This window comes from Argopecten irradians, chromosome 1, assembly GCF_041381155.1.
Source record: "Argopecten irradians isolate NY chromosome 1, Ai_NY, whole genome shotgun sequence".
Taxonomy (NCBI): Eukaryota; Metazoa; Mollusca; class Bivalvia; order Pectinida; family Pectinidae; genus Argopecten; species Argopecten irradians.
Window position 1 is genome coordinate 28,191,767 of NC_091134.1, and position 24,285 is coordinate 28,216,051.

The 24,285-nt window shown below is 36.6% G+C and overlaps 1 protein-coding gene across 2 annotated transcripts in view; it reads right to left on the minus strand.

The window, feature by feature from the left end:
* LOC138323007 (adaptin ear-binding coat-associated protein 1-like) overlaps positions 1-13,027 on the minus strand; it is a 28,132-nt gene extending 15,105 nt beyond the window's left edge. For both annotated transcript variants that reach the window (XM_069267317.1, XM_069267326.1), the window contains exons 1-5: positions 12,871-13,027; positions 7,898-7,998; positions 5,923-6,027; positions 2,722-2,803; positions 1,045-1,153 (exon numbers count right to left, since the gene is read on the minus strand). In XM_069267317.1, the coding sequence (XP_069123418.1) occupies positions 1,045-1,153; positions 2,722-2,803; positions 5,923-6,027; positions 7,898-7,998; positions 12,871-12,956 (483 nt within the window). In that variant the 5' untranslated portion in view covers positions 12,957-13,027. The remainder of the gene's footprint in view (positions 1-1,044; positions 1,154-2,721; positions 2,804-5,922; positions 6,028-7,897; positions 7,999-12,870) is intronic.
* Between the last annotated feature and the right edge of the window lie 11,258 nt (positions 13,028-24,285).

Genomic DNA, 24,285 nt, shown 5'->3' on the forward strand with positions numbered 1-24,285 from the left:
CAAGTTATCGCTTTCACAAGGAAATGTTAACGGACGACGGACAAAAGACTATCGCAATAGGTCACCAAGACCTATGGTCAGGTGACATAATAAATTTCAAAAGTGAACAAAAATATTTTTACGATTGATATTGTACTATCAGTCAGATTATTTTTATATAAGACCGGACTATTGTTTTTAAATAAAAAGAGAATACAGAACAATATAAATATTATATAAATACACTGCATTACTTAAAAAAAAGAAACAAAAACCTTTTCTTTAATAATTGGATTAATTATCTCCCCTTGATTTAATGCTTAATTTGTACCGCGCGTGACATTTGTTTCGGATGGAAAATGTCTTTCACACATTTTCACCCCCATGACAAATTTTGAAAAGTTGGCAAGTATGTCTACAGAGTACAGAATGTTGATAATTCTGTAATATTTTCACAGCTTATAATCACCAAACTTTAATTACATTTTGGTTAATACATCCAAATTCTGATATAGACACATGCAAGTGTGGGATTGTTAAACAGAAACGGCAACTTTGCATGATTATGATAACTGTTTACGGTAATTATTTATTAACAAAACTTCCTTAATAGCCAATGCATTCCAAAGAAATATGCCTGTTTGTTTGTGATGGCAGATGACTTCTCTAGATCTTGGTAAATGTGGAACTCTCTAGTGTTCTATTTTAAGACATAATGGAATTTCAACTAAGGAATTCCCTGACCCCGTTTTATACAAGGACGCGAACAACTTTAATTCTATACTTATTTCAAAGATAACATTTCTTGATATTTTTGTTATTTACATATAACAAAGAGGATATAACTCAGGTTTCAATTTTTTTTTAAATATACAATATTTATGCCTTTCTATCTAGGTTGTAAAATTATCAAATGAACAGAAGCGGCATGTACATGTAACATAGAGTGATTTCAATGGATCTTGATTGAGATCTACATATTGTAAACCCTGTTGTACCGCCATCCCAGTCATACCATAGACAAAAGGTGGTGGTATAACAGGGGACTACTGCATATAAGAATACCCCTATGTTTATCTTTATTGTCTGGCCATCCTTAAAACCAAGATCCAGCTTTGGTCCCTTATCAAACTCTGTACTGGATGCTTTGGCTTCCTCCTCTGTTTTTAACCACCTGTGAATCAAATTAAAATGAATGTATAATAAATTACAACACTGAACTGTATTCAGTTAGCAATCATGGGAGTATGAATACCAACTGGACAGAGGCAAATTTAACCAGCTTACAGTAAGTGTTGCAAGCAACATACGTTCCCTGCCATCAATTACATTTTCTAATCTATGGCAAGTTAATTATCTTAGTTATGCTATCATTGTATAAAGTTTGAACAAATTCTGTTGATGTTGCATATTCATTCAAGTTATCCTGTTCATATAAGGTTTAATAATTATGATTGTAAAGGGCAATAAGTAAGTTACAATCGAATCAGGCTGATTTTTGAATTTATTTGAGATCTTTTCAATGTTAGTCTAAATACAAAGTTTCATTAAGCTAAGTGCATATTTACTGAAGTTATTGTGTTCTCAAAGTCCAATAATTATTATTAGTCCAAAGGGCAATAACTCCATAAGTTACTGTCAAATCAAGCAGATTTTCAAACTCCTCCGAGATCTTTTCAATGTTAGTCTACAACCAAAGTTTCATTTAACATGGGTTTATATTTACTCGTGTTATCGTGTTCACAATTACTCTGATCAAATAATAATTATTAGTGCAAAGGGCAATAACTCTGTAAAGTATCGTCAAAGCAAGCTGATCGTTTTCGAAGTAGTCCGAAATATTTTCAATGTTAGTCTACATACAAAGTTTCATTATGCTTGGTTCATATTTACTCAAGTTATCATGTTCACAAGGAAATGTTAATGGACGACGGACATAAGACTATCCCAGTAGGTCACCATGACATATAATGGTAAGGTGACCTAAAAACTACAATAATACATGTACATGTATTATGAACTATGCATAATCTGAAATTCCTACAAAATGAATATTTTTTGACTTTGTAAAAATCAATATATAAAATAGTTCACCTTTTTTAACTTTTTTGCACTGCACACTTTTCTGTTCCTTTCCCCCTATTTTTTTTTGTTATGTCATGTATATTGGGAAATAATATTATTTCTCTTTTCTATCTTAGTTATACCTTATTTGAACCGGCTGACCTTGAAAGGCAGTCAAGGTCATTCATTTCAACAATCTTAATAGACCTTCATCCCAGCATGCTGCCGGTACAATATCAAGCCTCTAGGCCTCCTAGGAACTCTCAAGAAGTTATTTGATCCCTGTGACCTTGAATGGCGGTCAAGGTAATTCATTTCAACAAACTTGATACATGCTGTAGGCCCAATATGAGTACCCTCTGCCATTTTGTTTTTGAGAAAGATTTGTATTAATGAAACGTTTATGGACAGCGCACGGCAGACGACAACGGACAAAGCACAACGACTATAGGTCATCCTGACCTCAAAATTCAACTGAATGCAGTTCAGGAAATTGTGACGTCACAATGATAATAACATTATAATAAGTGGATGGCAGTTCATAGACTGATGAATGGCAAATGTATTTGGTAAAGGTTATAAAGTGATCATGAGACTGTATTGAAAATGTAAATAAGTATGTTACAGTAACCTTAAATATTTGTGGCGAGTCAAAGTATAGATCTTATGTTTACTCACTTGAAATGGTCCTGTAAGGAAACGTTGAGGTCAAAGGAATCCCCTCGATCTTCAAACCCAATGCCAATAAAAGCTGATCGACCTATTATTAAAGTATAACACTAGAATCAGATATTTAAGAAGATGAATCACAACAGCTTCAGAGTTGGTTGGTTAAATTTATTATAGCTGTCTACCGGTTTCACTCTCTTTGGGCTTCTTCAAGATGATATACATACATAATTTTACAGCTAAATTTCTAACAAGAGTCATCTGACTATTTACACAATACAACACTTCAAAGAATATAGTAGTGGCAAACAATGAAGACAATACAAAAGAACTTTTTTATTAAAAGAAGTTCAAATTCAGATATATTTGATGAATTAGACCATGATGAAGGTCCCTTGATCCCCACCATGCTACAAATCAAATATCCAGTCTCTAGGCCTCTTGGTTACCGTATTTAAAAGAAGTTGTTTAAAGATTTTAGCCTACTTGACCCCTGTAACCTTGAATCAAGGTCAAGGTTATTCATTTGAACAAACTTGGTAACCCTTTATCCCAGCATGTCACATGCAAAATATCAAGTCTCTAGCCCTCTTGGTTATTAAGGAGAAGTTGTTTAAAGATTTTAGCATATTTGACCCCTGTGACCTTGAATGATGGTCAACGACATTCATTTGAACAAACTTGGTAGCCCTCCCTCCCAGCATGTCACAAGCCTAATATCACGTCCCTAGACCTCTTGGTTATTAAAAAGAAGTCGTTCAAAGATTTTAGACTATTTGACCCCTGTGACCTTAAATGAAGGTCAAGGTCATTCATTTTAACCAATTTGGTAGCCCTTGATCCCGGCATGCCACAGGCCCAATATCAGGTCCTGAGGCTGTTTGGTTATTAAGAAGAAGTCATTTAAAGATTTAAGCCAATTTCACCCCTGTGACCTTGAATGAAAGTCACTGTCATTCACGAACAAACTTGGTAGCCTTTTATCCCAGCATGCCTTAGGCCTAATATAAAGTCCCTAGGCCTCTAGGTTATTAAGAAGTTGTTTAAAGGATTTTAGCTTTTTTGACCCCTGTGACCTTCAATGACAATCAAGGTCATTTCTTTGTACAAACTTGATAGCCCTTTATCCCAGCATAACAAGGGCCCAACATCAGGTCTCTAGCCCTCTTAGTTATTCACAAGATGTTGTTTAAAGATTTTAGACTATTTGACCCCTGTGACCTTGAATGAAGGTCAAGGTCTTTGAATGAAGGTAAAGGTCATTCATTTGAACAAACTTTGTAGCCCTTTATCCCAGCATGCTACAGGCCAAATATTAGTACCCTTGGGCTTCTGGTTATTGAGAAGAAGTTGTTTGAATGAAAAGTTTATGCACGGCGGACAATACATGAGGACGGACAGTGCATGATGACAATAGGTCATCCTGACCCTTCGGGTCAGATAACCTAAAAAGCTTTAGTGCAATTCAAAAATTCAATAATATTTGAAGGTGAAGGAATGGTTTGAGTTGATCAAAATCTTTTTCTAATAATAGCTGTTGTAACACATCTCAAGTTTTATTTGAGGAAAACTCTTTGTTTGAAATAAAACTGCATTCAAATATCTTTTTTTTTTTGTTCATTGAAAATATTGCAAAAGATTAGGATTCATTTTTATATTTCCCTAGGATCTCATCGGGATTTTGTAATGGTGTCTCGTCTGGATTGACTGGGAACCAATAGTGTGATTTGAGTGGGATCCCGTTGGGATTTGTCTGGGATCCCAGTGGGATTTGACTGGGATCCCGATGGAATTTGACTGGGATCCCAGTGGGATAAATTGGGAAACCCGCCCAATTATCCCACTGGGATCCCAGTTGGAAAAGAACTGGGATCCCACTGGGATTCCCAGTAAAAAATTTCCATGGGGATGTTAAGGCATAACGCACAACGCAAAACAGATGACGACGAACAAAAGACTATCGCAATAGGTCACCATGACCTATGGTCAGGTGACCTAATTACAAAACTACACTAGCAAAGTTATAGTTTTACCATCAAAATATATCTGTATATCCAGATTAGTATCGTGCACTCTCAAGTTGACACCAGAATATTACAAAACAAGAGGCCCAGAGGGCCTGTATCGCTCACCTGGTTTGTAATGCAAAGTAACGTTTTGAATATTGTTTCTTTTCTATAGGAATTTTGATATTTACCTCTTTTTCAACTATAAGGCCACCACCCCTCCTGCTACCGGGGGTCAGAACTCTATGATCAGCAGCAATTTAAATTATTTACCTCTATTTCCCCTATGTGGTCCCGACCCTCCTGCCCCCCCGGGGGGGTCAAAGCCAAAATTTATACAAACTCTGTTAAATTAACCCCTTTTGACCCCACCCTTCAGGCCCCCGGGGTGTCAGCCCCATCATTTGCAAAATTTTGAATCCAAACCCTATAAGGATGTAACCATTGCATTATGAGCGTAATCCCATGTTAAGTTGCAGGCCCCCGGGGGTCAGCCCTATCATTTGCACAATTTGGAATCCCCACCCTATAAGGATGCTACCATTGCATTATGGGTGCTATACCATGCTTAGTTGCAGAAGTTATTTATATGGAAATAGCCAAATTGATCCCTTTTGACCCCGCCCCTCAGGCCCTCCGGGGTTCAGCCCCATCATTTGTACAATTTTGAATCCCCACCCTATAACAATACTACCATTGCATTATGAGTGCTATCTCTTGCTTAGTTTCAGAGAAGAAGTCGTTTTATGGAAATAGCCAAATTGACCCCATTTGACCCCGCCCCTCAGGCCCCCAGGGGGTCAGCCCCATCATTTGAACAATTTTGAATCCCCACCCTATAAGAATGCTACCATTGCATTATGGGTGCTATCCCATGCTTGGTTTCAGAGAAGAAGTCGTTTATATGGAAATAGCCAAATTGACCCCTTTTGGCCCCACCCCTCAGGCCCCCGGGGGATCAGCCCCATCATTTGTACATTTTTCAGTTAGTAGCCCAGAAGGATGCTACCAGTCAAATTTTGTTGAAATCCGACCCGCGGTTATGGAGAAGATGTCGATTGTTGACGGACGCCGGACGCCGGACAACGGACGATGGACGAAGGACGTCGGACGTCGGACGCCGGACGCCGGACGCTGCGATATCCCATAAGCTCACATCGGTCGTTCGGACCAGGAAAGCTAAAAATAGATTATAATTACTAACCTCCATCATCTTTGATCCGTAGTACAAAATATCGACTGGAGTCCATTACAGGCTCAACTGCTATACCAGGGTATGTCTCCACCGGACACTGTGCAAACAAGTCACCTGTCAACAACGGTTTAAATAATAACACTTAAAGGATTTGTACAATATTTTTTTATAACATGTCAGGATATTGTTTTAGATTAATGAATAAGAGGCCCAGTGGGCCTATATATCGCTCACCTGGTTTTTTTTTTTTTTTTTTTTTTTAACTAATTATCATAAAAACTCTTACAATCAGAATGGCAAAATTGACCCGACGATTAGCTGATGCTATCAATATCATTTGACTATGAGTGTTTGTCAATAATAAGTTTCAGAAAAGAAGTTGTTTATAATTATGAAAGTCGCCATATTGATCCCTTTTGGCCCTGCCCCTAATGCCGCCAGGGGGTCAACCTAATCATTTGTATAATTTTGAATCCCCACCCTATATGGATGCTTAGTGACCATTGCATTATGAGTGCTATTAATATCTCATGATTAGTTTCAGTGAAGAAGTCGTTTATGTGAAAATAATTAAATTGGCCCTTTTTGGCTCCACCCATCAGGCTCCCGGGGGGGTCAGCCCGACCATTTGTACAATTTTGAATCCTCGCCCTATAAGGATACTATTGCATTATGAGTGCTATCCCAAGCTTGTTCATATATATAGCTTCAGATAAGTTTATATGAAAATAGTCAAATTCACCCTTTTGGTCCTGACTCTCAGGCCCCGGAGGGTCAGCCCCGGCCCTTCATTTGTACACTTTGAATCCCCACCCTATAAGGATATTACCATTACATCATGACTGCTATTCCATGTTTAGTTTCAGAGAAGAAGTCATTTATGTGAAAATAGTCAAATTGACCCTTTTAGGCTCCGCCCATCAGGCCCCCGGGGGGTTCAGCCCGACCATTTGTGCGATTTTCAGTCAATGGCCCATACATCATGGTAAACCGGATAGCAAATATTAATAATACAAATAGTCGTGTTGTATTCAAAAGTATAGTATTATAGTATTAAAAACACCACGGCTCATTGATGTGTAAGAGTTGAACCAAGCTTCATAACCCCACTCAGATTTCCACTAATTCTCTACTTCTGTTTTTGAATGAGTATCGATTAAAAAAATGATATTATATGTATTTTTATACCTTTCGAAAATGTCATATCTTTTTACTGGATCTGAAGATAAACCCCTACAATTTACACTACATATTTTCAAACCCTCACCCACAAACTATCAACAATATATATATGATTACTAGAAGTATTGTTTTCAAGATATATACATTTATTATTTGCGTGTATTTTAAAGTTTGATGCAGACATTATGTACAACATTCCTTCATTGACATGACAAAAACATAGAATATGACTTATTTTACATATGAAACACCCTGTTACCCAAGCAAAAAAGAAAAAGTATAATTAATTGCTTTAATACATATAAAGAGACAAATTTCTGTTTCTTTTTCACTAAACATAAACCAGTATAAAATCAGTATGTAGATTATAAAGTAAATACAGAAAAATACATTTCGGAGATACACCATCAAAATACAATACCCTGGCATATTAAAACTATCTGTTTCTTTTTTTAATGCCTTATTTTCAACAAAAATAATAAAATTAACCCATAGAGATGTCTACACAAATGCCATACAGGCAAAACGGCTTTTCACTGTACAGCCTGTGGACAGTGATTCATCACATTTGTTAATATTTAGAAGAAAAAGAATTTGTATTGTTGTTTAGTCATTGACTGTATATATACATATCGTTTAGCCTGCACTTTACAATCATTATATATATGTGCATCATTTTCTATAATTTTCTCTAATTATTATAATAATTTACATTTTTTGCGAAAAGTTGACAGACGACTGAAGGACACCAGACGCCACACCACAACTTATGCTCAGTGAGTTAATTGAACTGTACGTATACCTGATGTTTTATCTTCAAGTTTTATAAATAAATCTTTCCCTTTAGAAACAATCCGGAGTCTTCCAGTCCAGTCCGGCTCATCAAGCTTCCAGTCAGCTGCCCTGTAGAAAACAAGATGGGCCTTAACAGTCATCTGACTTTTGGCACATAACAATATAGTCACAGTATACAGTGGCTAACAATTATGGCAATACATAAGCAGTGATTTAGAGGACTCATGTAGACAGGTCCTGGACTCATGATTTTCCATGAAAAACTTCCACCAAAATTTTGAGAACTCTCTATATTTCTTTGTATTGGGCTCATCAAAATTTTACCACTGTTGCGCTGGAAATTCCACTGGAAATACCAATGGAATTCCAATGAAATTTTCTGTAGGGATTCAATAAGTCTCTCGGGCTGTTAGTTATTCGCAAGAAGGCGTTTCAGTATTTTAGCCTATTATGATCCCTGAGACCTTGAATGAAATCGAAGGTCAAGGTCATTCATTTGAACAAACTTGGTCACCCCTTCATCCCAGCATGCCACAGGCCCAATATTAGGTATCTAGGCCTCTTACCCAAGAGATAATTTGACCCGGATCCCAGTAGGATCCCTGTGGGATTTGTCAATCTAACTGGGATCCTGGCTGGGTAAACCAGGATCCTGCATGACCAGGATCCCAGCTGGGATTTCACATGACCAGGATCCCGGCTGGTCACAGAAGAGTTACTCCCCTTTTTTGGAACTCTTTTGTGATTTGGGCAGTTCAAAATTAAGATGGAGGCTACCAGACCAGGAAGTTAAAGTTTTGTGCATAAATTTGTGAATTTTAGGATATCAGCATTTTGGGTAAATTACATAATGTTACCAAAGTAATTTTATAAGCCTAAAAGAAAAAAAGTTTGTAGATTGCATTCACAGTAATGGGGTTTTTTAATAGAAATCACCAGTAACCTAGAATCATGATCTTTCGGAGTGATGAAAGTGCAAGTCATTTATTAATAAATAAGTTACAATTGGGCAATAATGACAATTATTAGTATAACTGTTTAACTGATTTAAATAATGTTTTGTTTGTGTGAAGCATTAAAAGTTTATATAGTTATGAAATTAGTAAGGATCCCGTGGGGATTGACCGGGAACCTGCTAGGATATGACCGGGATCCCGTCGGGATTGACCGGGATCCTGGGAAAATTTCCCGTCATTCGGTCATATTTTCTCTTGGGTTAATAAATACAAACAAGAGGCCCATGGGCCTTAATGGTCATCTGACTCATGGCACAAAACAGTCACTGTACAAAGTAGTGGTTATAACATTTAATATTTAATTAAGCAATGCAAGGAACATCTTATATGATTAGTTTAATATGCAAGTTTCTGAAATAGGGTAAAGGTCATTTGTTGAACAAACTTGGTAGCCCTTCATCCTAGTATGCTGTAGGCCATTTGAATATTTTTTTCTACAGATATTCCACGACATATATTGTTGTAACCCATTCAAGGATTAAGGAGGAGTCAGATTTTAAAGCCAAATTTCATATGGTTGTAATCCACTCAAGGATTAACGAGGATTAGGATTTTAAAGCAAACTTTCTTCAAAGTTTTCCCTTTTGAGCCCCGCCCCTTTGTCCCTAAGAGTCAAATCTGGCTCATTTATATAAAATATGATTGTCTTCCCCCATTGATGTTTCACACCATTTATGGTTATTCACTCAAGGGTTAAGGAGAAGTATGATTTTAAACCCAAATTTCAGTAAAATTACCCCTTCTGAGCCCTGCCTCTATAGATCTGTCCCCAGGGGTTGGACCTAACTCGTTTAATCATCAAATATGGTTGTTATCAACTCAAGGGTTATGGAGGAATAGGATTTTAAAGCCAAATTTCATCAAAGTTTCCCTTTCTGAGCCCCACGTACACCCTGTCCCCAAGAGTCGGACCTAACTCATGTTTCACACCAAATATGGATGAAAAACACTCAAGGATTAAGGAGGAGTAGGATTTTAAAGCTAAAATTAAGAAAATTTCCCCTTTTGCGGCCCCACCCCTCAGCCCCCTAGGTGTCGGACTTAAGGCTCATCTATTAACAAGAGATACCAGAGGGATCTTGGCGCCCACCAAAGAATGATCTATGTCTGACAATGGAAAGACGGATTTTATAGAAAACCAATGAGCCATGGCTATGACCTGGCAGTCGTTGCTATATGACAACATACACAACTGTAGAACTTGAGAAGAAGTTCAAAATGTGTTTTCAAGATGGCGGCTGTGGTGGCCATCTTAGATTTTGGATGGACACGAAAAATAACAACACTTTGTCAGGACCATATCAGGATCATTTCATGTAAGTTTCAGCCAAATCGCTCTGGTAGAACTTGAGAAGAAAATCAAAATGTGAAAGGTTAAAGCACGGCAACGGACGAAACATGACGACTATAGGTCATCCTGACACTTCGGGTCAGATGACCTAATAAAACTGGTCAGAATCTGAATATCATTTTTAATAATTCTTTATTAATCACTAAAACTATCAATTTCATCAATGTCTCTTCAAAGACAAAAAATAATAATAAGTTAACGTATCCACAGGGATGAACCTGGCACGAAAATGTTTAACCAACAGTATACATATATAATATATATATTGTAGTATCAAGGGTATGAACTCGGCGGTCAAGAAAAACGGACTTACTTTTTTTAAAACCGGGATTATTTTAATAAACGGGCTCTATATACCATTGACATATACCTTACCTTAAAGAAAAATAATTTATCTTTCCATTGAGTGCTTTGGCCAAGTATCGACGAAGTTATGGCTTGATGAATCGGGAAATTTACGAAAAAATATGCTAGGTAGACATTTCCCTGTCCGGTCGAAATGACGTCTCGCCTCTAATGGGTACCTCAAAAACCAAGCCAAAATCACAAAACCTACGCTTGTTGTGGTAAACAGTACCCATAACTGTGTTCATCCACAATCTCCTTTGGAGGTGTCATGTGTCGTACTTTGTAGAAACTCCATTTAAACATCGTGTAGCTGACTTAATTTAACCACCACCACCATGTTCATTTTTCTCTCGGAATATTTCTCGTTTTTACATATCGTGACTGTATAATGCAAATTATGTAGTGTTGTGCTTGTTGGTAAAATCGAAAAGCGTTCCGAAGAACAAAATAAACATGGTGGTGATGGTTAAAGTACGTGAGCTACATGATGTTTAAATGGAGTTTCCATGTTCAAAGTAGTCGTCCGCTAGATCACCGTCCAGTCTCTGTGCATATGGTGACTTATCTGTGTCATGCTTGAACGTCTTTCTGGGGTACATTAGATCTAGAGCTCAGACACAAAGATTGATATTTCAATATGTTGCCTTTTTTTGTTTCTCTTAAGCAAGGCTTTGTAATTTTAGAAATATTTATTAGAACTGCAGCATATATATGTGATCTGTGGTCACAGGGTTTAGTAAGCGATAGTGTAACGTACACCTTAGACCTAGGATGATATTAAATATGCTAAAAGTTATCCATTTCGTCACTTTCTTTCATTGACTTTATAAACCTGATTTGCATTGTATTGTTCCGGAAATTTCCGAAGTCGTTCAGATGCTTAGAATATCGTGACCGATGCAAGAGTTTGTATGACACGTCGCTTGAAGTTTACACAAAACAAAATTCGTTTGCACTGTGTAATGTCACTGTTCTTAATTAATAGTAGATTATCGCTGACAAGTATATCTTAGTTAATATGTTATTGAAAGGTTGGTGTCACTAACGTGACGCTATCCAAATTGGAACACTTTTTGAAGATAATTGTAAAAATTTTCTTACTTGTGGTTGAATCCAGATTTTTTTCTTAACACAAATAGACGCTTTTATTATTATTTTCATGATTTGTTTACTTGTCAGCAGTGCATATATTTATAAATACAGAGCTTGGAAGCATGCCCGGTCCAGCCCTGTGTTTCAGCAGGTTTGAGTACCCAAAATGGAACACCTCCTAAATAAAGTTTGATTAATAAATGCCCAGGCATGATAAAAAATGTTTGAATTCATTAAAAGAAAGTTCAAACATTTTTTAGTTTATTCAAGTCACATGTCTTTCAAAAATATTCCATTCAACATTTATTTTTTTTTATTTTAAAATATATGTTGTTTTTAGGGTTGTCGCACGATGTCGTTTCCCGGAGTTTTTCAAAATTTCATTATTTTCATTTTTAAATACATATAATTAGCAACTGGAAAGAAAATGACATATTAAAATTGTCGCAGTTATTAGTCAGCACTTTAATTTTTGTTCAGGACTGTTATTGTTAGTTTAGATTGTAAACTGAAAATTCTGTATCACATATTTTAAAAGTGTATGTGTTTCATTTTGGGTAGCGTTCCAAATTGGGTAGCGTCACGTTAAATCATGGCAAAATCTATTACTTCCAGTATCATGTACGCAGTTTTGCTCATAGCAGATGAACACAAACTTAACATCCGACAAGAAAAATAATAGATCTAGTGCGAGCGTAAAAATCACCGGAAATTATCTTGGATGACAAAAATATTTCGTTTTGCCGATTCTCAAGATTTCTCATTCAATTTTCTAAGCGCACGTTGATTTTGTGACCAGGTATGTCACTTTTTTTTACCTTTGTCCACTATATGTGTTATCCGATTTGGCTATATAGTCAAATCTAACAGTTAGCTATACTTAAGACTTTAGCCAGATTTAGCGTGCTACCGGACCTGTTTACCGATAAGGCATGAAACAACTGAATAATATCCGACCCAACAATATCTGCATATATAAAAGTTGGGCCGTTACTGCTGTGGGCTGTTTTAACCGTTTCCCCAAACTTTTTTGCGTAACGTTACCCGTTTCTACGAGATCCGCCCACAAACCAAAGGCTGTACATTTTGCTTACATTTGACTGTTATTGCGCCGAAAATGTGGTGTCGTCCGATGGAATAATATAGAATGTGATAGTGTAATCATTATCTTACCTATATCCCCTGTTTGAAGGTCGCGGGGGTATTTTGTATACGTGAACTGTGTTTTTGACACATAGCACACTCTCATAATCCGCCATGTTGACCGGAAATAGTGACAGGAGATACTCTAATGAATGATCTCCCTTTGAGGCTCAGAGGCTAACTCGATTTGCCCTCTTTTACCTAAAGAATATAACTTCCGTTCACTCGTAACGCTTCTACTTCTGGATCCCCCGGAAGTTCTTCCTTCTAAAGGCTGGAAGATCTGACTTCTCTTCTTAGAACAGCGCAAATCGAGTTGAGTTAGCTATACTGTACAGTAACAGATATATTGTTTCTGAGGCCCGGCTAAATGCCCAATAATATCCATTACAACCCAATGCCATCTGTAATAGCTAATAAACCACTGTTTTGGGACTTCATAGAGTACTTTCAAGTAGGAGTGGATAATATCATCCTCGATATTCCAGGGGTTCCGATCACTTACGATCTCTACACCCCTGGACTATCTCAAAGTGAAATTGAAGGCAGCTCAGCTGAAAACATTTGACCAATCACAGGCTAGCAAAGATTTCCTTTGAATACTCCAGAGAGAGCGACGCCAAACATCAAAGCCACACAGTCAACCACGGTGTACCGTTATACGGTTCTTTTGATGTACATCAAATGACTAAATTACCTGTTCTATTCTGTTGCCTCCAGTTTTACTATGAGATAGTCCAGGGGTGTAGAGATCGTAAGTGATCGGAACCCCTGGAGTATCGAGGATGTGATAATATTGGCCAAGGACGTGTATAAGAAGGATACGTCACACTGCGTTTTGGAGAATACCAGGCAGGAGCTTTTGTGTTTGTGCACTGACCGTGACGTTGGGCGACGACTGATTTTCCTTTGATATCCGCCGGCGCAGCCTTTGATGTAGCTTGATGGTGCGAGGGTTACCGTCTTACTTTCTGAAGCGGGCCGTCATTTCATGGACTATCGTATTTTTGAAGGAAAATTTAAGACATATCCTCTAAATCTTCCGTCCTTAAATCAAGTAATAAACGTTGTGAAATTTAATTAAACTCTACATTGGTTTTTCGTTTGACTCGATAAGACAAGTATTTGTTGAATAAAACGGTTTTTATTCCCGGTTCATAGGCGTCTCGCGTGGTGTTTAGTAATGTAAAGAGACAGTCACGAATCCTTCTCACTTATAAATCCTTGTATTGGCGAATACAGAGGAGATGTGACGAATACCTGTGCTCAATATACAGGTACATGTGACTTAGCACAGAAAGACACAGATATATGTTTTTTTTAATATATACATGTACGATACACATCGTTGTGTGCAGCAATGTTTTATAGAATTTGGTAAAACACCACATTCTAGTATTTAGGTACACATTCCTTGTTTTGTGGAATCACATTGGCGTCGGCGTCAGATTTGGTTTTGGTTTGTTAGCCGTTGTAAATGACATTACTTTCTACATTATTATATGGTCATTATTGCTGTATATGCAAAAGATTTTGATAATTCCAAGAACCTCAATCTACTTGCATGGTTCAGCGCAAGAAAAGGATGCTCAGTGAGGGGCGGTCATCCTCGATACTCCATGGGTTGCTATCAAAGACGTTATATCCACGGTCGATATAAAAACAGTCATATTAACCCCTGGGGTATCGAGGATGAGTGAAGATTGATAAGTTATCTTGTAGAAATTCTGATGTGCTTTTTAGCCCACCATCTGATCTATTCAAATCGCCTTTCGTCCGTGGTCCGTCGTCCGTCCGTCCGTCCGTCCGTCCGTCCTTCCGTCCGTCCTTCCGTCCGTCCTTCCGTCCGTCCGTCCGTCCGTCCGTTAACAATTCTTGTTACCGCTATTTCTCATAAAGTACAGAAGGGATCTTTCTCAAATTTCACATGTAGGTTCCCCAAGGGCCCTAGTTGTGCATATTGCATTTTGGGACCAATCGGTCAACAAGATGGCCGACTGGCGGCCATCTTGGATTTTGATAGTTAAAGTTTGTTACCGCTATTTCTCACAAAGTACTTAAGGGATCTGTCTCAAATTTCACATGTAGGTTTCCCTAGGGCCCTAGTTGTGCATATTGCATTTTGGGACCAATCGGTCAACAAGATGGCCGACTGGCGGCCATCTTGGATTTTGATAGTTAAAGTTTGTTACCGCTATTTCTCACAAAGTACTTAAGGGATCTGTCTCAAATTTCACATGTAGGTTTCCCTAGGGCCCTAGTTGTGCATATTGCATTTTGGGACCAATCGGTCAACAAGATGGCCGACTGGCGGCCATCTTGGATTTTGATAGTGAAAGTTTGTTACCGCTATTTCTCAGAAAGTACTTAAGGGATCTTTCTCAAATTTCATATGTAGGTTCCCCTAAGGCCCTAGTTGTGCATATTGCATTTTGGGACCAATCGGTCAACAATGATGGCCGACCGGCGGCCATCTTGGATTTTGATAGTTAAAGTTTGTTACCGCTATTTCCCAGAAAGAACTGAAGGGATCTTTCTCAAATTTCATATATAGGTTCCCCTAGGGCCCTAGTTGTGCATATTGCATTTTGGGACCAATTAGTCAACAAGATGGCCGACCGACTGACGGCCATCTTGGATTTTGATAGTTAAAGTTTGTTACCGCTATTTCTCAGAAAGTGCTGAAGGGATCTCTCTCAAATTTCATATGCATGTTCCCCTTGAACCCTAGTTGTGCATATTGCATTTTGGGAGTGATCTGTCAACAAGATAGCCGACCGGCGGCCATCTTGGATTTTGATAGTTAAAGTTTGTTAACACTATTTCCCAGAAAGTACTGAAGGAATCTTTCTCAAATTTCATATGTAGGTTCCCCTACGACCCTAGTTGTGCATATTGCATTTTGGGACAGATCGGTCAGCAAGATGATCGACAGGTAGCCATCTTGAATTTTGATAATTGAAGTTTGTTACTGCTACATATCTCAGAAAGTACTGAAAGGATCTTTCTCAAGGTTCATATATAGTATGTAGTAAAAGTTTGAAAAGCAGGGAAAAGATCCCTCTTTCTGTTGTCAGACATAGATCATTCTTTGGTGGGCGCCAAGATCCCTCTGGGATCTCTTGTTTAAAGATAGCATATTGACTGAATAATGAAAACATAATGAAAATAATGAAACTCGTGCTTGTATTTCGTCAGTCTATAATATGAAGTGATTTTTCGCAGCCTCCGATCTATACACCACACACTACAGCGATTTCCCTTGTACACGTTTTGAACCACAATAGGGAACAACCAACTGAATGAAAAAAGACCTTCGAAATGGCCCCTGTGTACACGAGCCCAAGACAGAATTTAACCCGGTCGCTGATTGGCTGGCTAATCATGAATTTCAAAAGTAAAAATGTTTTCTGACATGTAATTATTCCTAGATAACCAGGATATGAATTTGGAAATTCATATTGACGTTTAAGTTCAAAATATCAATTTTGATAATGAATTGGTAAAAATATTAGAATTTCAGGATTTTAAGTGCAAATTCGCCTGATTTCAATATAGCTATCCTGGTTGAATTTTGAGCTGAAGGATCCAGTTTTTTTCTTCTATCTAGTGTTATATGAGAACATAGACTTTAATGATAGAACACAATAGCTAACTAATATTCCTTTGTTTTGATAATACAGTACAAAACTTTAACAAAGTTTAACACTGTGGTCTATGTAAAATTATTTAGTTGGAATTGTTCTCTATTAGGACGTAATCCTTGACCACAGGGACTTGATGGTCCATATGTACTTAAACTCGTAATAGTGGACATACACTGCCCTCCAAAAGTTTTGTTACACATGGATTTTTGTCAAAACTATTTTATACAGAATTTAGACACTTGTAACAGACCTTTTGGATGGCAATGTATATTATATGTGAGGGTCTAGATTAAAATCGGTACCTCTTTGTACTGTATACAGTTGTATACATAGGGAAAATAGTTTTGAACTCGCGATCCAGAGGTTTGTGGTAATATGCCAGGACATCTGAACCACTTGGCCACTCTCCTTTAACTAATTCTTAAGCTCCTGTATTGTGCACGCGTTTAGAAACAATATGATAGCTACGCCAACTTTAGAATGAATTACAGGTATCGGATATTAGTATTATGAATAATGACAACATAAAGCGTAGTAGAACCCGTCCAACTACACCTTTTGGCCGGATACGAATTGGTCCCTGTGTGTCTTAGTGGAGCAGTGCCTCCGAAAATCACTCGGGCAAAGTTTTCTATACTTTGTTGTAGGTTTCCAATTAATTTATGTGTATACGTGCATTTACATATTTTTTTTTGTCAAAACAAACATAACTACCATTCTTTATATCTACCGTACCGTTCACAAGACGTCAAATTCACAATTTGTGGACTTGCCGTATAAATTTCCTTCAGAAAGACCTCCATATGTATTATGTTAAAAAATAATGCCTTGATCAGAATTCGATATTTTATATGGTCCAATTTTATTGTCTAGCAGGTAAGTGATATCAAACAAGTACGACAAAATGCCTACAGACGTTTAATAATGATTTGTATAATTAGTACTTTGCTCCATTAGCAGTAATAAGCACCAATTGTAGCTCTAAAGACGATACCATTTTCTGTGTAAAAGTCTTTTGAGCTACAATATTGCAGCTAATATCGAAGGTACATGTATCCCCGACTGTCACGTCACATTCAAGACGTTGTTCGATCTACAGTGTATTTAAAACGATGTCTTATATTCACTTATATTTACACAAAAAATCAGGATTACTTTAAAGTTTTCAATTATCAATTATTTTAAGTTTATCAGTGAGTCCCTTCATTGGTCAGGAACTAAGATCATTCATTATTTGTGACAATTATCTGCACTGTATGTAACAGTTTATTAAGCCCGTTGTATCACCGTGGATAATATCTATAGAAGTATTTTAAGCTTGCAGAAACTGTGGGTTGCTAAAAGGACTTAAAGGATTTATCCCAATGTACATGGCACATCAAAAGTGAAGTTATGATTTTTAATCAAGCGATTCTATGGATATATTTGACGAAATTTCGCTTGTCCAATGGCATACATGTTCATCCGTCATCCATAACTGTAACAGAAAAATACAACATTTTCCATAAACTACAGACAGTACACTGTAATACCACATTTTATCATATGTATCCCGAAATCTGGATTTGATTATAAGCCATTATCTTCTAACAATATTGTCTATATTCATCATTTTATAAGCAGTGATTTAATGAATAAGAACGTCGAAGAAAAACATGACAATTGTACACCTGGTATGTTTTCTCACATCATTTTGATTACATCACCATGTAGTCAGAAGTAGAATACAGCTATTCTCCCAAACAAAATAATGCTAAGAATTGACCGAAAAGGTCAGATAAGAGAAAGTAGCATGTCCTTACCTTATATGACCGTGTAATTCTTAATACTAGCTCCATGTTAACCCTTAGAATTGAATTGAACCCTTGTCCAGTTAGTAATCCCAGTGCATATATCTAGTCTGATTATAGGTGGATTGGTAAACCGTGCGGAGGGATTGACAAACCGTGTGCACGGATTGGTAAACCGTGCGGACGGAGTAGTAAACCGTGGACACGAATTAGTGAACCGTACGGACGGATTGGCAAACCGTGTGCACGCATTAGTAAACCGTGGACACGGATGAGTAATCCGTGCGAACGGATTGGCAAACCGTGTGCACGGATTCACAAACCGTGCAATAACTATGGTGGCTGATTACGGCCATCTCGTGTTGTTGTGTTGTCGCCTTGTCGTGTTGTCGCCTTGTCGAGTTGTCGCGGTCTCAAACTGCGACAACCCGAGATTTAACAGTTAAAATGTCGACTTGTCGCGTTTTCGAACCGCGACAAGTCGACAACACGACAACACGACAAGTCGACAACACGACAAGTCGACATTTCAAACACGCTAATTAGCGCGTACAGAATCTCGTGTTGTCGCGGTAAAATGTCGACTTGTCGTGTTGTCGAGTTGTCGACTTGTCGTGTTGTCGCCTTGTCGTGTTGTCGACTTGTCGTGTTGTCGAGTTGTCGACTTGTCGCCTTCCTGTTACACATGCGCAAATCATATGAAATAGCCACTATCTTTGAATATAGAAAACTGAAGTCAGTGCTTGTGAATATTTGGTGTGTTTGTAATATATTCGATGTACAAAATTGTTTAAAAATCATATTTTCCCCATTGTTAACTCTTTTGAAAAGTATTATACTTAACGGAAATTATAATATTAAATTAAATAAATATTAACAAAACAAAGGATGTTGTCAGAACACAGAACAAAAATGTTTGTATAATGAACAGTGACAGAGACGACAAATGTATATCAACTTAATATTGTAAAATATCCTTTTAAAATATTGTGTTATCAATCGGTTAAGACTTATTATTCAATTTGAAGAATTGAAGAGAACACGGCTGATAAGACGAAATATTATCTATTATTACTAATTACTGTAATAGGTTATGTGTGTAGTACATCAAACAATAACCTTGATTAAGATCTAATAAAGAATTTGATGTAAAACGATTAGAAAAAAAAATCATAAAAACTTTCATTTAGTCCAAAGCGTTATAGAACAGATAAGGTGTTGTGCCCCATCTTTCTGGTAATTAGTTCATGTATTTTGATCATCAGCATGCATTACAATGTACATAATGTAAGTATTTTTTATAGAATTTATATATTGTACAGTTAAACAGTAAGATTTACCCTGGAAAGTTTGAATGTGTAACTCGACTGCAGTAATTCATACAATAGTATACAAATGCTGGAGCATAGATACTTCCAGGGGATATCAATTTAATGGAACTCTGCATGCAAAAGAAAAATACACAATTAGTATTTCTGGGTCTAGAAATTCCTAATACACAAAACATGTGTTCATTTTACGAAGTGAATATCATAATTATATAATAATCTTTCTCAAAGCGATCAATTTGTGGTTAAGAGAGGCTTGGCTAATTATGATACATTCAAGTGTAATTGACCTGTGTTAATATGGTCCGAATATGCTAAGTCAATAACAGCAACTCAAGTTACATTACGCAAACATTGCGTTCTTCAGGGTGGTGTCCTATGGTCAATGCTTTTTCTTGTAACTAACATGCACATAGATACATATCTAGTACAAAAAATAAGGACCTCAGTTTCGGTTCATATGGTGTTATACCGCCCTGGTATAATTTAAAATAATGACCTCGGGCTACGTACGGCCTGGGTTATTATTTATTCTACCAGGGCGGGATAATAACATATATACAGCCTTATACACTGTACATGTATATCTTATTATCTGCATTGCTTTTATCTTTATATTCAGAAATTCCGTTGTTATTTTCGATACATTTACCATTATTCTCCGTCATTATATCGAGATATTCGATGCATTTTCCTTTATAATATGTAGCTAAAATTAAACTTTATATTCGGTACAATTTTTTTTTTAATTTTGTACACACTTCTTTATATGATGTGCAACCTTCTTTATATAATGTGCAAACATTTATATGATGAAGATCAAAGCCGGCTTATAATATATGCATAATTTTTCGGCTGCTTTCGTCTTAGTGACAGCACTTTGTATAGTTGTGTAGGATTTTGAAAAGAAAATTATTGCTCTTACCAACGGTAGTAACCTTTTTTGTGAAGACTTACTAGGAATATGATTTTAACTGTTAAAACTACATGTAGATGGACTAATTTCCGTTTGTCTCGGGATCTATCCATTCCTTCTCACTATATATCACCATGTAGATTACGATTATACCGATTTTTGTATTTAAACTCATAAAACGTCTAAAATGGTCTATACATGACACTCCGATGGGTCCAAATTATTGAATCGCCATCTACATGTAGACAATTAATCCTGTGTCTACATTGGATAATCAGTATAAGAAAAAAATGATTTTGTTTTAATTTTAGATGTGCTACTATTTTGTTAATTCATATTATGAAAATGAAAACAATTAAGAAGCAAATGCTAATTGAATTTTTCGTTTCGGAAAGGTACATGTAGTGGGTCTTTAAAGCATTATATACATGTATGTGCCGTAATTTTCATACTCACGAATCAAGAGCTTTTTGATATTTTATTCACCATCAACCTTTTGAAAATTACATTTACTAGTATGAATAAGTACTGAAAATGATTTTGACATTACGTATGCGGTCAGGCTATGAAGCCAAGATGTGGTCGACAATTTCATTTAACATTTTTATAAAATAATAAGAAAATAAAAAAAATGATTACTGCAGGTATGCATTCATATTAACATACATAAGGCATAAATTCTGACTTGTAAATAATGTTTACAAGGCATCGTACATGGTTTTCTGACCATTTGAATGATTATCACACCTTAAAACAACCTGATGGTTTTCAATAGTTTCCTGAAGAAAAAAAATACATGCCCAGTTACGGCACATATAGCTTAACCAATCAATAAATAAAATCGGGTAATTAATAAAACAAAATGTTCCCAGCCGCCATACAACATCTATGATATAGGTACATGTATATATTATCCGAATAGCGTATATTGAACTTTGATTCCTAGGCGTGGCAACATTATAAGATTTTTCAAATATCTACATATATATGTAGATCTGCTACCCTGTTGAGATCAGCCGCTTGATTTTTACACTTTACCTTATCCTAAACATGTTTCCTAACAGGTTTAGTTGAATTCGGACCAGTTGAGAAGATTATGGAATTGTTATGTTTATGGTGATAGAAGACAAATGAAAATGATGTCGATAGGTCACCTGCCTGGGTGACCACCTTGTCCTTAAGGCTTAATAGTCCGAAGGCCCGTTAATCTGAACGTCCGTTAGTCCGAACGACCGTTAGTCCGAACGACCGTTAGTCCTAAGGCCCATTAGTCCGAACGTCTGATAGTCCGATAACCGATATAAATGTACAGGACTCAGTAATAAACTTGCTAAGATATGTGTAACTCTAGATTGACACCATCTTCAGTGACCCACGGATGATGGCACTACTCTACGCTACATTTATCACAAATGTAGCGTAGGGTCATCGACAAAAAGCGAAATGTGACTAATTTTAACAATTGTGAAAAAAAAACATAATCTTGCAATACATGTATGTAAACGTATCCGATATGAAAGAGTGTATATGTACACTGCAATCCTGGTTATTAGTTTCCCAGAAATTACCATTATGCGAACCATTTTCATCATTGAAAAAGGGGAGAATAAACAAGTAAAAGGGAGAAGAAGGAAACACAAAAATAAGTCGCTAAATACATATTTCATACATGTATGGAGGTTAGAATGGGTGATATATCTCATCCATTCATGCAGCCATGTTATCCCTATGACCATAGGACACCGCCCTGAAGAACGCAATGTTTGCGTAATGTAACTTGAGTTGCTGTTATTGACTTAGCATATTCGGACCATATTAACACAGGTCAATTACACTTGAATGTATCATAATTAGCCAAGCCTCTCTTAACCACAAATTGATCGCTTTGAGAAAGATTATTATATAATTATGATATTCACTTCGTAAAATGAACACATGTTTTGTGTATTAGGAATTTCTAGACCCAGAAATACTAATTTGTGTACTTTTCTTTTGCATGCAGAGTTCCATTAAATTGATATCCCCTGGAAGTATCTATGCTCCAGCAATTGTATACTATTGTATGAATTACTGCAGTCGAGTTACACATTCAAACTTTCCAGGGTAAATCTTACTGTTTAACTGTACAATATATAAATTTCTATAAAAAATACTTACATTATGTACATTGTAATGCATGCTGATGATCAAAATACATGAACTAATTACCAGAAAGATGGGGCACAACACCTTATCTGTTCTATAACGCTTTGGACTAAATGAAAGTTTTTATGATTTTTTTTCTAATCGTTTTACATCAAATTCTTTATTAGCCAATCTATAGACAACTTATCACTTTTTGTGTCACAAACCCTTTAAATCAAGGTTATTGTTTGATGTACTACACACATAACCTAGTACAGTAATTAGTAATAATAGATAATATTTCGTCTTATCAGCCGTGTTCTCTTCAATTCTTCAAATTGAATAATAAGTCTTAACCGATTAATAACACAATATTTTAAAAGGATATTTTGCAATATTAAGTTGATATACATTTGTCGTCTCTGTCACTGTTCATTATACAAACATTTTTGTTCTGTGTTCTGACAACATCTTTGTTTTGTTAATATTTATTTAATTTAATATTATAATTTCCGTTAAGTATAATACTTTTCAAAAGAGTTAACAATGGGGAAAATATGATTTTTAAACAATTTTGTACATCGAATATATTACAAACACACCAAATATTCACAAGTATGGTGGCATATTTCTGCCATCGAGTTGCCGACATCATATCGGAAGATGTCGACATAAACAGAAGAATATGTCGACTTACCACATGACCCTGCCCACATAATGATTCCAAGATAATTATGTAGAAAGTCGGTAACTCGGCGATTAATCGTGTTTATGCTCGGGTGTGACACCGACTTGTCAGTTATCGATGTCGACATCTAAACTAAAAGATGTCGACATCTGGCCATGGTCTTGAAAGTGGAATTCAAAGGCCACCCTTTCATAGGGCACTGTGTATATGCAGCACGGCACCATACAGCAGAGTTCGACGTTGATTTTGTTTATTCAGAAAAAGTTTTTATTTATTTGATTTCAAAATTAAAAATTGTGATCCTGCATATCCCGGCCATGCAGCTGTAGCCTGCGTGTATGTACACATTGTAACTGTTAGTCCGAGCAGAGGAAGTTAGAGTGCAATTTAAGGACTCTGCTTTGTACAACGAATTTCCATCCTCTTGGCCATAATCATTTATTAATATATATAACCGTGGGTTGAAAAATCGTTTAAAAGCTGTGTGTGTGCTTTGTGGATTAGCATTCGTACCAAGTCCATGTGGTACATACCGTACTATACTATATTACAATGATTTTTTCAAGATTTCATTTTTTGCGAATCACGAAAAATACCAGTTACGTAATTTAAAAGCCATAAACGTCACAGTACAGATACAAAATACCCATTTGGAAACCAGCTTTACTTGTTAGTTTGCCCTGTCCATATATATACATAAATATTTACATCCCTCGACACACTTAAATAAAGGCACAACGATTTTTTGTTACGGTCTTAATGGCCAGATTCAACCTTTGGGCTAAAAATCCTCCCGCGGGACGCGGTTTTAGCTCCAAACTCGGGATATATCTGCATCTATTTTTTGTAGTAAAAACGTAGTAAAAAAAATCACGTGCTTATACCTCATTCATGCCATTGGCCGGAATATACAATTGCATTATGGGTAACTAGTGATCACGTGATTGTGTGT